The sequence below is a fragment of the Lynx canadensis genome, chromosome E1 (genome assembly GCF_007474595.2).
Source record: "Lynx canadensis isolate LIC74 chromosome E1, mLynCan4.pri.v2, whole genome shotgun sequence".
NCBI classification, from domain to species: Eukaryota; Metazoa; Chordata; class Mammalia; order Carnivora; family Felidae; genus Lynx; species Lynx canadensis.
Window position 1 is genome coordinate 38,501,518 of NC_044316.2, and position 13,526 is coordinate 38,515,043.

The 13,526-nt window shown below is 47.1% G+C and overlaps 1 protein-coding gene across 2 annotated transcripts; it reads left to right on the forward strand.

The window, feature by feature from the left end:
- Positions 1–791: 791 nt before the first annotated feature.
- Positions 792–13,439, forward strand: MSL1 (MSL complex subunit 1). Of its 2 annotated transcripts, XM_030294882.1 has the most exons (9): positions 793–2,169; positions 4,661–4,884; positions 6,176–6,558; positions 8,466–8,513; positions 8,973–9,037; positions 9,671–9,738; positions 10,174–10,298; positions 10,467–10,539; positions 10,900–13,439. In XM_030294882.1, the coding sequence occupies exons 1-9, from the start codon at positions 1,402–1,404 to the stop codon at positions 10,988–10,990; spliced, it is 1,845 nt and encodes a 614-aa protein (XP_030150742.1). In that variant the 5' UTR covers positions 793–1,401; the 3' UTR covers positions 10,991–13,439. The 2 variants fall into 2 exon arrangements, with proteins under 2 accessions (XP_030150743.1, XP_030150742.1); XM_030294883.1 differs by lacking the exon at positions 8,466–8,513 and having other exon boundaries at positions 792–2,169.
- The last annotated feature ends 87 nt before the right edge of the window (positions 13,440–13,526 follow it).

The following is a 13,526-nucleotide window of genomic DNA, read 5'->3' on the forward strand; positions in this document are numbered from 1 at the left end:
TGGGAAAGAACTGTCGGTAGTTGGCAATACTTCATTCTAGGGAGGTTGTGGCAAGAACTCCCTAGGCAGCAGACATCATGGATTTTCCTCCCTCTGGGAACCAGAGGTCCCTCAGTTTCTGGTCTGAATCCCTTAGAGACAAAGAACTTCATTCTCTCCCAGACCAGAGTGGGGCTGCTGGGGAGTGGAAGGGGTGGAGGGGTTAGAATTCTACCCCCAGGAAACACCCACAGGCTCAGACAGGAGCCCGAATCCTGACTCTGGTCCAGGAGGCGTGCGGTGCTGCTGCGGGGGCCGCGGGGCCCCTCCGGCGAGGGCCGGGCCGGCTGCCAAGGTGCCCGGGGAAGGGGCCGCCCAGCGCAGGCCGGGTACGTGGAGCGCTCCGTACACTGCCTCGAAGGGCGCGTCTGCTCCTGAAGCCCCCTGCCCTCCTCTCCGCTCCATTCTCTCGCGTTCCCTTTTCCCGGGGAACCTCCGCATTCCCCATCTTCCCAAAGCCGCCCTCGCCTTTTCTTCCCTCCCCCGACCCTCCCCCGAGTAACCCCCTCCCTCCGCAGCCCACCTTCGCCTCGCTCCTCCGCGGGCTCCTGGGTCCTCGCCCCTCATCCCTGGCCTCCCCTCGCCGGCCCCCAGCGCCCAGGGCCTCCGCGGCCCCCTCCCCGCCCCCCTCGAGGCAGCGGCGGCCCCTTTCACAATAGCGCGGCCCGCCTCCCTCCTCTAGCTCCCGGTTCGCTCCCGCCCGCTCCCCGCCTGGCGCATGCGCCCTCCGGTCGGCGGCGGCTGCGGCGGTGGCGGCTGCGAGCGGCTCCGTTTTTTTAAAGGGAAACGCTGAGGCGCCGGGGGTGACTGTGGGGGAGGGGGACCCCGAGCCGCGGAGACCCCCGGGGGAGGCGACAGACCCCCCCTCCCGCAGTAGGAGGGCTTTGGGCGGACCCATCCCTCCCACCCCCTCCTGAGGAGGAGCGGGGGGAAAATGGAGGCTCGGGGCGGCTGAGGCGAGCTCCGGGGCGGGGGGCCGGGGCGGGGAAGGGGGGGTGTGGGGTGGGGAGACGAGGCGGGCCCGGCCGGGCCAGGGGGGGCCGAAGCGAGCTCCGGGGATGAGCTCGGGGGCGGCTGGGTGCGAGCTCCTGCCTCTGAGGCGAAGGCGGCGGCGGCGGCAGCAGAGGCGGCGGCGAGGCCCCCATGGGCCGGCGGCGGGCCTCAGCCGCGGCCTCCACTTCTCCACACGCCGGCGGGATGGCGCCCGGGCCCCGGAGGAGCCGCGCTAGCCGAGGCCTGCTGCCGCGCTGCTGAGGCGAGCCCGCCAAACTCCCCTCCCCCTCCTCCGTCCTCGACCCCCCACACCTCGCCCCTTCCCCACCCCCTCCTCCGTCTCGGTCCCCGACGCTGCTCCGGACCACTATGACCATGAGATCCGCAGTGTTCAAGGCGGCCGCGGCCCCTGCCGGCGGCAACCCTGAGCAGCGACTGGACTACGAGCGGGCTGCGGCGCTGGGCGGGCCCGAGGACGAGCCCGGGGCGGCCGAAGCCCACTTCCTCCCCCGGCACCGTAAGCTCAAGGAGCCGGGGCCCCCGCTGGCCTCCTCCCAGGGCGGGAGCCCCGCGCCCTCCCCGGCCGGCTGCGGCGGCAAGGGCCGGGGCTTGTTACTCCCGGCCGGGGCGGCCCCTGGGCAGCAGGAAGAGAGCTGGGGCGGCTCGGTGCCCTTGCCCTGTCCGCCCCCGGCCACCAAACAAGCCGGCATTGGGGGGGAGCCAGCGGCCGCGGGAGCCGGCTGCAGCCCCCGACCCAAGTATCAGGCGGTGCTGCCCATTCAGACGGGCTCTCTCGTGGCGGCGGCCAAAGAGCCTACGCCCTGGGCTGGGGACAAGGGTGGGGCGGCTCCCCCAGCTGCCACCGCCTCGGACCCGGCGGGACCCCCACCACTACCTCTGCCGGGGCCGCCACCCCTCGCGCCCACCGCCACCGCCGGGACCCTGGCGGCTAGCGAGGGCAGATGGAAGAGTATGAGGAAGAGCCCTCTCGGGGGTGGCGGCGGCTCGGGAGCCTCCAGTCAGGCCGCCTGCCTCAAACAGATCCTTCTGCTGCAATTGGACCTCATCGAACAGCAGCAGCAGCAGCTGCAGGCCAAGGAAAAGGAGATCGAGGAGCTGAAGTCAGAGAGAGACACGGTACGGGAGGGGTTAATCGGCGTTCAGGATGAAGAGCGAGTTGTGCGCATGCTCGGGGGAAGGGGGCTGTAGGAGGTTAAGGTATCCCTTGGTTAGGGGTAAGGAGGCTGGCCACCAGCAAAGGAGTAGCTTAAGTGTCGAGTCCCTGGGAGCCAAGCTCACAGACACGTTGGGTCGGAGGGACGGGTTAAAGGGCAACCTCCCAGGGGGAGGGGGAGGGGAAGTTTCAGGTGCCAAAGGGTTAATTTAAAATGACAGCCCCAGACTTGTGGGAAAGACGTTTAGAGTGGGAAAAGATCTGATTTGTGAGGGGTTGAAAATGCAAAGGTGGGAATGCATATGTGGTGGCTTTATGGAAGGGGTTAATTGAAGGAGCTTTTGCTTTAGAGATGCATTTTGAGAGGAGAGGGACATAGCAGCTGTTGCACTGCTGGAGCATCTTCTGACAGGAGGGCAGTAGGCCTTTTCACTGGCAGAGAGGCAGAGGTGATTTCACAGTGGAATCCTATTTTAGTTTTCTTCAATGATATGAAGAGACTGACCGCCTTTGATTTCAGACAGTTTTTAATGGGAATCTGAGTTATAAAACATGACCCACTGACTAGCTCCCTTGTATAAGCATTGTGTTTAGAGGCCGGTAGATTTTAAGGCATCAGGGGAAAGTAAGTTTATTAAATGTATAAAGTAGACCCCCTCTAAAAAAAAATCCCTATTTTAGAATCTTAAGATAGTAGGGCAGTAATTTATTATTTCTTTGTACTTCTGAAGAGCACGACTATATAGGCTTGTTTTCACTGCAGCAGTAGTCAAGAGCTCCCTATGCATTAAAACAAATTCTTTCAGATATCAGGAAAACTGTGTGTGTGTGGGGGGGTATTACTGTGCTAGCATACCTTACAGCTGCCTAAAAATAAACATGGTTTCTACAATTGTTGTGTTCAGGCTGCAGCAGTCTGTCTCTCTCTGTCTCTGTCTCTGTCTCTGTCTCTGTCTCTCTCTCTCTCTCTCTCTCTCTCTGGCGTTGTGTGCGCCAAGGGCTGAGCAAGGGAGCAGAGGGCTATTCATTTTGTTTGCTTTACAAATGAATCGCATCAAGCAGGGGCTGTTTTATTGGAGAATGCATTCTGCAAGGTGGAATGGGAGCTGGGGCAGGTCTCATTAAAATATCTCATAGTGTTGATTTGTGGAAGTTACTCAACATGGAGGTGGCCCTGCTTAGCTACTGTACTGCAGTCTAGGGGTGCGATGGTACTGTAATTACAACACATCATATCCTTACATGGGGGGGGGGTGAGTGGGGCGAAGAGAAGGACCAGTGAAGAAGAAGAAATCAAGGAAATGTCACCCACAAACCGTGGTTGAGTAATGTTAAGGCCGGGAATCAGAACAGAAGGAGATGAAATGAGAGTATGGCTGACTGGGGCGGGGGCGGGGGGGGAGCCCCCCTGCTGATTGTGGAGGTTTATGCTCAGTTCCTGAGGTAATGGCCCCTTTGCAGACTTTCCTAGGCAGTAAAAGTGGGGTGAGTTAAGGATAGAGTATCAGTCTGAACTTGGCATTCACTGTTTCTGTTGTGTATTGCAGTCTTAGCATTGCTTAAGCTTGTTTCTCTTATTCCAGTTGTTGTTTGGCCTCTACTAAAATCTCTGCAGCTAAGTAGATATAATGAAGACAACATTAATATCGCTGTCTACCCAAATAAAATTCTTACTATAGTGTTTAAAGAGCATAGTTGGCACCTTTTCTCAGAACATTTTAATATGAAGTTTCCAATGGTAATAGACTTCTATTTTCTGTTTGATTATGTAGTTCTCTCTTTAATTAGAGTTAAAAGACTTTGTTTTAGTTAATATTTAGATAAATAGGTAGATTTTTTTCTGGTATCTCAAATGTAAAGAAATAAGCATATTTCTGATCGACGGGATTATGGGCACTGTTTCTATTATAATTCTTCCAAATTGAGTATTCATTGTGTAAATGCCCTGTACACCACTTTCAAATCCCTCATGGCACTGGGACTGTGAGCTTTTAATTCCTTCTCAATATATTCTTTGGACTCTGCCCTTGTGTATAGCATTTTGGAGTGAAAGGAGAGAGGATAGGATTTGGAGAAACTTAGGGCCTCCTAAAAGAGCATTGGGTTAATTCTGGAAACTCCCAAACTGACTTGGAGCCACATGGTTAGCAGTAGCAGAGACCATGCCATGTTGTGGCCCCTCCCAGAAAAGAGGATCTTCTTTCAAAAGAATGAACTACAAATTCCCCCATGCCTCTCCTCAACTAGGTTAGCCCTAAAATTAAGCAGAGTACCTTTTCTTCTCTACTGTGTTTAAGGAAAACTTTTCCAGTTAATGTCTGCCTATTAAAAATAAGTTAAATTGCTATGGTCCATGGAAAAAGGCAGAAGACCATACTGATGCCTAAACGGTGCTAAGTACCTGGGTGTAATTTTTTGTGTGTTAAGTCTGCATTTTGGCACTCTCTCTTTTAGCTCCTTGCTCGGATTGAACGTATGGAAAGGCGGATGCAGCTGGTAAAGAAGGATAACGAGAAAGAAAGGCACAAGCTGTTTCAGGGCTATGAAACTGAAGAGAGAGAGGAAACGGAGCTATCCGAGAAAATTAAACTGGAGTGCCAGCCGGAGCTTTCCGAGACATCCCAGACTCTGCCTCCCAAGCCTTTCTCTTGTGGGCGGAGTGGAAAGGGACACAAAAGGTGTGCTGATAACTTTGTTACACTGTCTGGACATGATGAGGACACTTGTTTCCAGTGACTGAGAGTAGGGGATTGAGATTTAGGAATTAGTTTTAATGCAGCCATATCCTGAATTAAGAAGTCTTCCATGCTGAGAAACTATCTTGAAACATTCTTGTAGGCTATAAAAATCTTTTAGGAACATTGTGGTCACAGTAGTAATTACCGAATGCAGAGTATATCACAAAGAGAATGGGCAACAAATGTGGCAGCTGAGTTTCTTAAAGAAAACTATAGCAGTTGACATCAAGTTAGGAAGTGTTAAATCATTCCTTCATTGTGTTAGGTACACTGGTGGACAAAAAAGTAAGATCTAACTGTCCTTGGACCCAAAGAGATTAGTCAGTCTAGCTGTAAAGGTGGCATAAATTTGGCAAACTTGGAATTCAGCTGCAATAAAATGTGAAGGTAGACAACAGTGATACAAAGTAAGTTTTGTGAGATTCGGAGACATTAAAGATTATTCTAAGGTAAAATAGCGAAACTTTTAGGGCGAGATGGATCTTGAAAAAGAAGTATAGAATTTAGGTTGGTAAGCAGGAAACGAGACGGCATTCTAGGAATGGGGATTTGGGGGAGGAGATTGGTGGGAGAAAGAAAGCTGGTAGATAGCAAGAAAAACGAAACAGATTGTAATTAACATGGTATAGAATTGATGGAAAAAATAAGAGACCGGTCTCTGGTTGACAGGAATTTTCTTTAAAAAAAAAATTTTTTTTTTAATGTTTTTATTTATTTTTGAAGGAGAGAGAGACAGAGCATGAGCAGGGGAGGAGCAGAGAGAGAGGGAGACAGAATTTGAAGCAGGCTCCAGGCTCTAAGCTGTCAGCACAGAGCCCGATGCGGGGCTCAAAACCACAAACTGTGAGATCATGACCTGAGCCAAAGTCGGATGCTCAACCGACTGGGCCACCCAGGCGCCCCAACAGGAATTTTCGAAATAAGTCACAGAGTAGTGGCACCTGATGTTAGCGAAAGGGTCTTGAATAAAATAAGACTCTTTTTAAGTTTAGTAGGCAATAAGATACTATTAGAGGTTTATGGAAACTCAGTTGTTCAATAAAGACTTACTGAGGGCCTGTCATATATAGTGGTAAGCATGAGGCTGTTCCTGCTCATGGTTGCCAACTGAACCAGATGTTTAGATATTTAGATACCTGAACTAGTTTGTTCTCTTGCCCCAAAATGTAATCAATTCAGATTTTATTCAAGAATCAATACATTTTATAATGTTTTCTTCCCTATCTAATAGGAAATCCCCATTTGGAAGTACAGAAAGAAAGATTCCTGTTAAAAAGCTGGCTCCTGAATTTTCAAAAGTCAAAACAAAAACTCCTAAGCACTCTCCCATTAAAGAGGAACCCTGTGGTTCCTTATCTGAAACTGTTTGTAAACGTGAATTGAGGAGCCAAGAAACTCCAGAAAAGCCCCGGTCTTCAGTGGACACCCCGCCAAGACTCTCCACTCCCCAGAAGGGACCCAGCACCCATCCCAAGGAGAAAGCCTTCTCAAGTGAGATAGAAGATTTGCCGTACCTTTCCACCACAGAAATGTATTTGTGTCGTTGGCACCAGCCTCCCCCATCACCGTTACCATTACGGGAATCCTCTCCAAAGAAGGAGGAGACTGTAGCAAGTAAGGCATAGAGAACACTTGCTCTTATACCCTAGTGGTGGCGGTCAAGCTAACAAGTGTGAAAATGCCTTTGGCATTTTTAAAAAAGTGCAATCAATAAAGCAGAGTTCTGTCAAGAATGAGTAAGTTAACAGCCAGAGACAGACACTGTGCAGGCATTGCAAATAGATGGAATTACAGCAAAATGTGCTCAATGTATTTGCCTGCTTACAACACTGGGAGATGTGTTTGCCAGTAAGTTGCTCATCACAAGAGCACCAGACTTGGGGGTGTAATCTCCGGCAACTTGCATGCCCTCTGAAAGAAGGGTTTTCTGTGCTGTGAAATGCATAGAACTTATACTTTGCCATGCACGACTGTTCCTGCAATTGATATTGTGTGAAACCTGGGAGGGTGGTCTTTGGGTGTTCTCAGGGGCCAATGGTAATTTTTGGGTTGGGGAGCCAGCTTGGGGTGGGGAATTTCACCTGGGCCTCCGCTCTTTAACTATATAAACATTTATCTGTATCTCTATGTCCCGGTCTGGGGGGCAGGAGGAATCTGCCAAAGACCAACAGTCTTACTTTATCTTACTATACTTCACAAAGGTTCTAAATGTGAAGAGTTTACTTGGATTGCAGTAGCCCATTGGTTGTTCATATATTTAAATAAAATGGTCTACAAACTATTTTTCAAACAATAAGGACTATCTTGGGATATCTGAGCTGCTTGGGGAGGGTGTGGGGTGTGGGACCTTGGTCTTCATTCCCTTTTTTTCTTTATGGCTTCCACACAGAGATGCTCCCTTATCTCCTACATCAACCAGTTAACTGCAATGTGCCTTCAATTGTGTAATGTTAGTCTGACAGTCACTGTGGGTACTCCGGGGTGATGGTGGGGAAAGCCTTCTTGAATAGAGCCACAGCCCCAAGTTTCTACCACTGGGTCTTGCCCTAGCAGGGATGGGGATGGGAATCCATTCCAATAAGACAAGAGCATTCTCCAGGCTTTGTTTGGCTGTTCTGGTGACAAAATTAAGTGGGGAAGATAGATTACTCTTCTTAATTATCTAAAATACATTAGGCCTCACACTTGAGTACATGAGATAGACCAGGATCCTGATCTAGGTTCAGGTTTTTTGTTGGTTCAGTCAGTTGAACAGGTTCATCCTTAATGGTTAACCTTCTTGCTGCCATGGCAATGCTGTGTAACAACTTAAGAGAAACCGTGAAGCAACTTCCCATCCGGGATTGGGAAATGGCTTGGTCCAGAGCTGTTCTGTTTGACTGGCTGTTTTGAAAACCCTATCTGTCCTAGTACAGAAAATTCCAAACACCTCTGAGATTGTGGGCATAGCAGTACAGAAAGAGTCTGATTGGGGGGATCCCAGCCCTTTGAGGAGCCTGAGTTGTGAATAAACGTGTGAATCCTTATTCTTGATGCCCCTATCTCAAGAGGAAGCTCAATGGCTTGTTCTAAGGAAGCCAAAGTCTTTGTGCATGTTGTTCAGGCTGGACCAGCAAGGTAGTTTGTTTGGAGGGAGGAGGGAGCTGTTTCAGAAGACTACATATGTAAGTTTTGAGAACACTGATCTTTTATTTGAAAAATAGGGTCAACTTTTACTCACCTGCCATGTTCTGAGTTTAAGGTTTGATATCCTTGGCCATCAACTGTTGCAGGGAAACCACCCTAAATAATGAAGAAAAGAAGTCGTCTCAGTGTAAAAAAAAAAGTGGTGGGCTTATTTTCTTTTCTTTTGTCTGTTTTTCCCTCTTCCCCTCCCCCAGAGAGAAATTCTCAAAAGAACAACTCAAAAAAACCAAAATGGCTTCCTAGTGAGAACTTCAGTGATGATCCTTTCCTCCATTTTGGGTATGGGCTTTTTTTCTTTTTACACTGAGATGATTCTTCTTTCCTGCATTATTTAGGGTGTCTGATGCCATCAAGTGTTGCAGGAGAAACTTCAGTCTTGGCTGGTGAGTAGAATAGGAATTGTGCTGGCTGGGCCTGGGGTGGGGGTTGGGGGGATGGTGGATGGTGGGAGCTGCGTTCCCTGTCAGTTGGATGTGGGAGAGTGAGATTCCTTGGTGTATGATTACACTATAGACTTCAAAATGACTACAAATTTCAGTTGTTTTTCAGGAACTGCAATAGCATCCATTATATGAATTGTCAGGTATTGGCTTAGGGTTTTTTGTGATCCTGTGTTTGGCAGACTGCTGCACTGGCATTTTAGGTTCTTTTTATACCATAGCAAGGACACTGAATATGGCTTCAGGCGAGGCCATAGAATGGATTCCTATCACTTGGTAACTTGGTCTTATCTGGGGAGAGACCTCTGGTCCTAGTGAATAGTAGGAGGGTTGTGTGACCTTGGATTTAAAGGTGGTTCCACCCCTCCTCCCTTTCTTTTTCTTTCTTTTTTTTTTTTTCAGTTCCTTCTTGGAGGGACCACTCAGTAGAGCCTCTAAGGGACCCAAATCCTTCAGACCTTTTGGAGGTAGGTACCCAAGACCTGTCAGTGGAGGGGAGTGAGGGACAGAGTAGAAATGGAGCTTTAACTTGAATGTGTTATAGTAACTGGATGGATGGGTTAAATAACTCTAAAGCCAGAAGGGAACTTGAGTGATTATATCTAATCCAACTCTTTTGTTTATATAGAAGAGAAAACTGAGTTTCAGAGTGGTAAAATGATTTATTCAAAAATAAGTAGCTAGGGAGTGCTGAAAACAAAATGAGATTTTACGTTAAGTAGAAAAATTAGCATGTACCACTCAGCAACAAAATCATATATTCCAAACTCATTTGACTCTTAAAACAGACTCTTGCAAAGTATGGAGGTAGGAAGGGTTTATGGCAGTCTCAAGGGTTGTTTCAGTTTGATGTGGTTTTCACCTTGGAAAGTTAAGGAAATAATTTTGAAATGTGGACAGTCTAAAAGGGTGGGTGTGGGGAGAAGCATATGTGTTTTGTTGATTCTGTTACCAGGAGGTTCCCATGACATCCCTAGAACTCACAGACTCAGGTGGGACCTGCAGGGAAAAGATTTTACATTCCTGGAAGCTGGAGATGAGTGCTATACCCATGTGTCACGTGGTGATAAATACTTTATTAGCTGCTGTTCTTTACACAGAACCTGGATGACAGTGTGTTTTCGAAGCGGCATGCAAAACTGGAGCTGGATGAGAAGAGAAGGAAAAGGTGAGGCTAGAGGTACTCGTCCTGGAACACCTGAGCCCTAGGACCCTGACCTCTCTCATCCATGCTGTGAAAAGGCCTGGAGCCCTTAACACCCTTAAATTACTGGCATCCCAATTGGTTGAGTATCTTAGTTTGAAGCGGTAGTTGTCGTAAGTAAAGGTGTTTGGCTTCTTTTTCTTTGTGTACGCCCTTCTTCAGTTCCACTCTCTGTGGAACACCAACACATGATTTGGACTGCTAGACCGACACAAGTCTTTCCTGAACCGGCAGACAGTTCACTTTACCACCCCCACCCTGCCCACCCCATTAAGAAGAGTCAGCACGGGTCTCACCGGTGTCTGGATTGTGTTAGTTGCTTTTATAGAGCAGGTTTTCAGTAATATTGGGTTTGTTTGTTTGTTTGTTTGTTTTGTTTGTCTGGTTTGTTTTTCCCAGATGGGATATTCAGAGGATCAGGGAACAAAGAATTTTACAACGACTGCAGCTCAGAATGTATAAAAAGAAAGGAATTCAGGAATCTGAGCCTGAGGTTACCTCATTTTTCCCTGAGCCAGATGACGGTAAGTTCTGTCTATGTAAGAGAATAGGGTTTTCAAAGAAGGAAAAGGGTGCAAGGCTCCAGGGTACAACTTGCTGTGAATGAGCGAACAGCATTTTGGAGCAGGTGTAGTTGCTAGACATTTCCCCTCTATGTCACTAACGAGGTCCCATTTGGCTTTCTTCCATAGTTGAAAGTTTGATGATTACCCCCTTCTTGCCTGTTGTAGCATTTGGACGACCATTACCCAAATTAACTCCGCAGTAAGTACAAAGGTTTTTTTTTTCCCCCCCTCCCCTGTCAGGTAGCCTGCACTCCACCTCCTTTTTAGACCTCATGAAAGCCTAGATCTAAGGCAGAACAGGTGGCTTAGGGATAGCCATGGTTTTTTGACAGTGATAATTAGGAGGATTGCTTTTTGAGTTAGAAGTAGATTATTCAGTCATTTTAATAGCAAACTGTTTCTCTGGCTTTGAGGCAGGAAACACCATCCAAACTTGGAACTTGGGAGTCAGAATTAGGAGTGGTAAGGGGCATATAACTCTTTTTTAGAGTTAATCTCATGTCCACACTGAATCCCTTCTAGTCTTGCAAGTTGATATCCTTATCCTTTTTTTTGCCAGGAATTTTGAGCTGCCCTGGTTGGATGAGCGTAGCCGATGCAGGTTGGAGATCCAGAAGAAGCAAACACCTCACCGGACGTGTAGGAAATAGCTGGGCTGGCAAGAACCTTCTGTCTTCAGATAGTTGTAGCATGCCATTCCCAGAGAATGGCAGAGACCTGTATATGTGACCTATGTCCTCATGTATGTTATCATTCGCTGATAATGCCCTTCCATAGTCCCTTGATCTTGGTTTTGTTTTCATCACTCTGATTTCACAAAAACTCTTCCATTGGGCTAATTGTGAATTATGGAGGATGATTGGGATTTCTTTTCCCTTTTTGGGAATATGAGCTCTCAAGCTAAATCTATAGGATGGCAGATTTAGAAGCCTCAGGGGTCTGCTTCTATACATTTGCCTATGTTAAAGGGGCAAAAGGGCTCTTTTCGTTCGACTTGTGGAAGATGAAGCAACCCCTGCCTTTAGAGCTGTGCCTGCATGGCACTCTTCACGCCCTGGTGTACCCTTCCTTATAGTTCTGAGTATAGTGATGTTTACCCGAAAACAAAACAAACAACCAACCTCACCAGGAGCTTAAGGACCAGATGAGGAATAAAAAGTGAAGTGATGAAGCAAGTCATCTTCACAGGGTAGAAAAGAGATTCAAGAGTTGGCAGATTAACGTCTGAAAAAACAGTTGTTCTCTTAAAACTATTCTGTGATACAGCCATGTGGGAAGGGATATTTGGCTATGATTATTTTGTAAGTTAATGGGTAACTGAATTTCTTCCCCCACCCCTCAAAAAAAATATTCAGAAAAAAGAATGGGGATGGTTAGTTTTGGTCAAGTTATGGCTCTAAACAAAAGCAATTGGCATCTGAGGATGGCATGCCAGAACCTGTACAGATGTCCTTGTGTCACATCACTTCTCAAGTATTCCTTAGTTGGGCTTTATTCTTTTAGCTGAGCTCTTGGTGGTGGGATAGAGATTTAGGGAGGGTGGGGGGGTATGTGGAAATATGTGCTTCCTTTGGCTGGCAAATGTCTACATCTTGAAACAAACAGATGTACCTAATGAGCTTCTCCATTCACTTTGTAAAAATAGATTTGTATGTGTATCATCTTGGTCCCCCTTCCCCCCATTTTGTTAAAAAATTTCAGGACAGCACTCCAGGCCACTTTGGTCTCAGTGTAAGATCCCTGTAACTATCTGGAAGGAAAATAGAGCCAAGACCTCTGGTCTTAAATATATAGGAATTGCCTTTCTTTAGTCTTCATGACTATTGTGTGAAAACAAGTAGGGGTCTAATCTCCTAGAAGGTAGGGGCTTTTATCCTTGAAGAGAATATGTCCCCAGATTATTAGCACTTTTAGAGGAGAAGCCAAGGTATGTAGGGTGTGTGGCCGGCCCATCAGTGGAGCATGAGAGAATGGGGATACCATTGTGGGAAGAAAAGAAAAGTTCCTCAGGGGCCTCCCACTGCTAAAGATTTTTGTGAGATGTTGATCTGTGCTCCCTGGGTTTGACTTTTAAGGGAGTTATTCCGGCAGCACATGTAGTATTCTTGGATGATCTTGCTGCTTTTATTTCTCCTTCTGTGTGTGTGTGTGGCTATGGGCTTTCATTTGTAACTCCATCTGCTTAGGAGAGTGGGCTCTCCACAAGGGAACCTGCTGTGAACTTCATTGCAGCAAGAGTGTAGAGAGAAATAGGACTTGTTCCACTAGGGGCTCTCATCTCACACCTTAAGGGGAGGAAGGAGATTTCTAGAAAAACTGGGCCAGATTTTCTTTGTTCTCCATCATTTTAATATGGCAAGCTGTTTGGCTTTCCTACTCTGATCTATGTTATGTTCCTTTATAATGTGCCCAAGAAGAAAAAAGACCAATCAGTGTCTCTTTACGTTGTTCCTTGATTCCTCTGTTTCTTCCTGATTTTCAGCATTTGTCGGATTCCTAATTTGGATATGGGTTAGCAAATTTAACCTTTTATGTTTGTGCCCTACCCAGGGAACTCCCCAGGTTCTGAAATTGAGCTAGACTAAGAGGAATCCATGAGGTGCTATGTGGCCAGACTTAAGTGGATTCTATTTCCTTGGTTCTCCCTATACCTAGGACTGCTTATTTTATTGTCCCCTCTTCTAGATCAGTTCTCCTTTGATTTGGATGTGTTGAGGTTTGTTGAGGAGGTTGGAGAGTAGATTAGCAAAGTTCCAAGAGCGAAATTACAGTGTGTTAGAGTGTGGGGGGAAAATTAGTCTTATTTTTTCCCTACATGGGATACAACACTGTGAAATTCAATCTTCAACTACGGCCCTGCAATTCTCCTAAAACATAGTTCTTTGTTTCTTTCTTTAACAACGTTTAAGCTAGTGTTAATAAATTAAAAAGAGAAACTGCTTGTCTGTCCAGTTCAGCTTTGTTTTATGCCCATTTCATATTGTTGTCTGTGTTGTAATTCATACTTTTGATACCATTTCTGATGTGTAAAATTGGTTGTCTTGTAAATATCTTATAAAGAGTTCAATTGTAAATAAACTATTGTGGCTGTTAATTTTTGAACTTCTGCTTCAATTTATTAGATTTATTGGGAGGCATTGAACAGTTCTGCTTGTAGATATTAAAAAATTAGAAAAAGAAATGCAT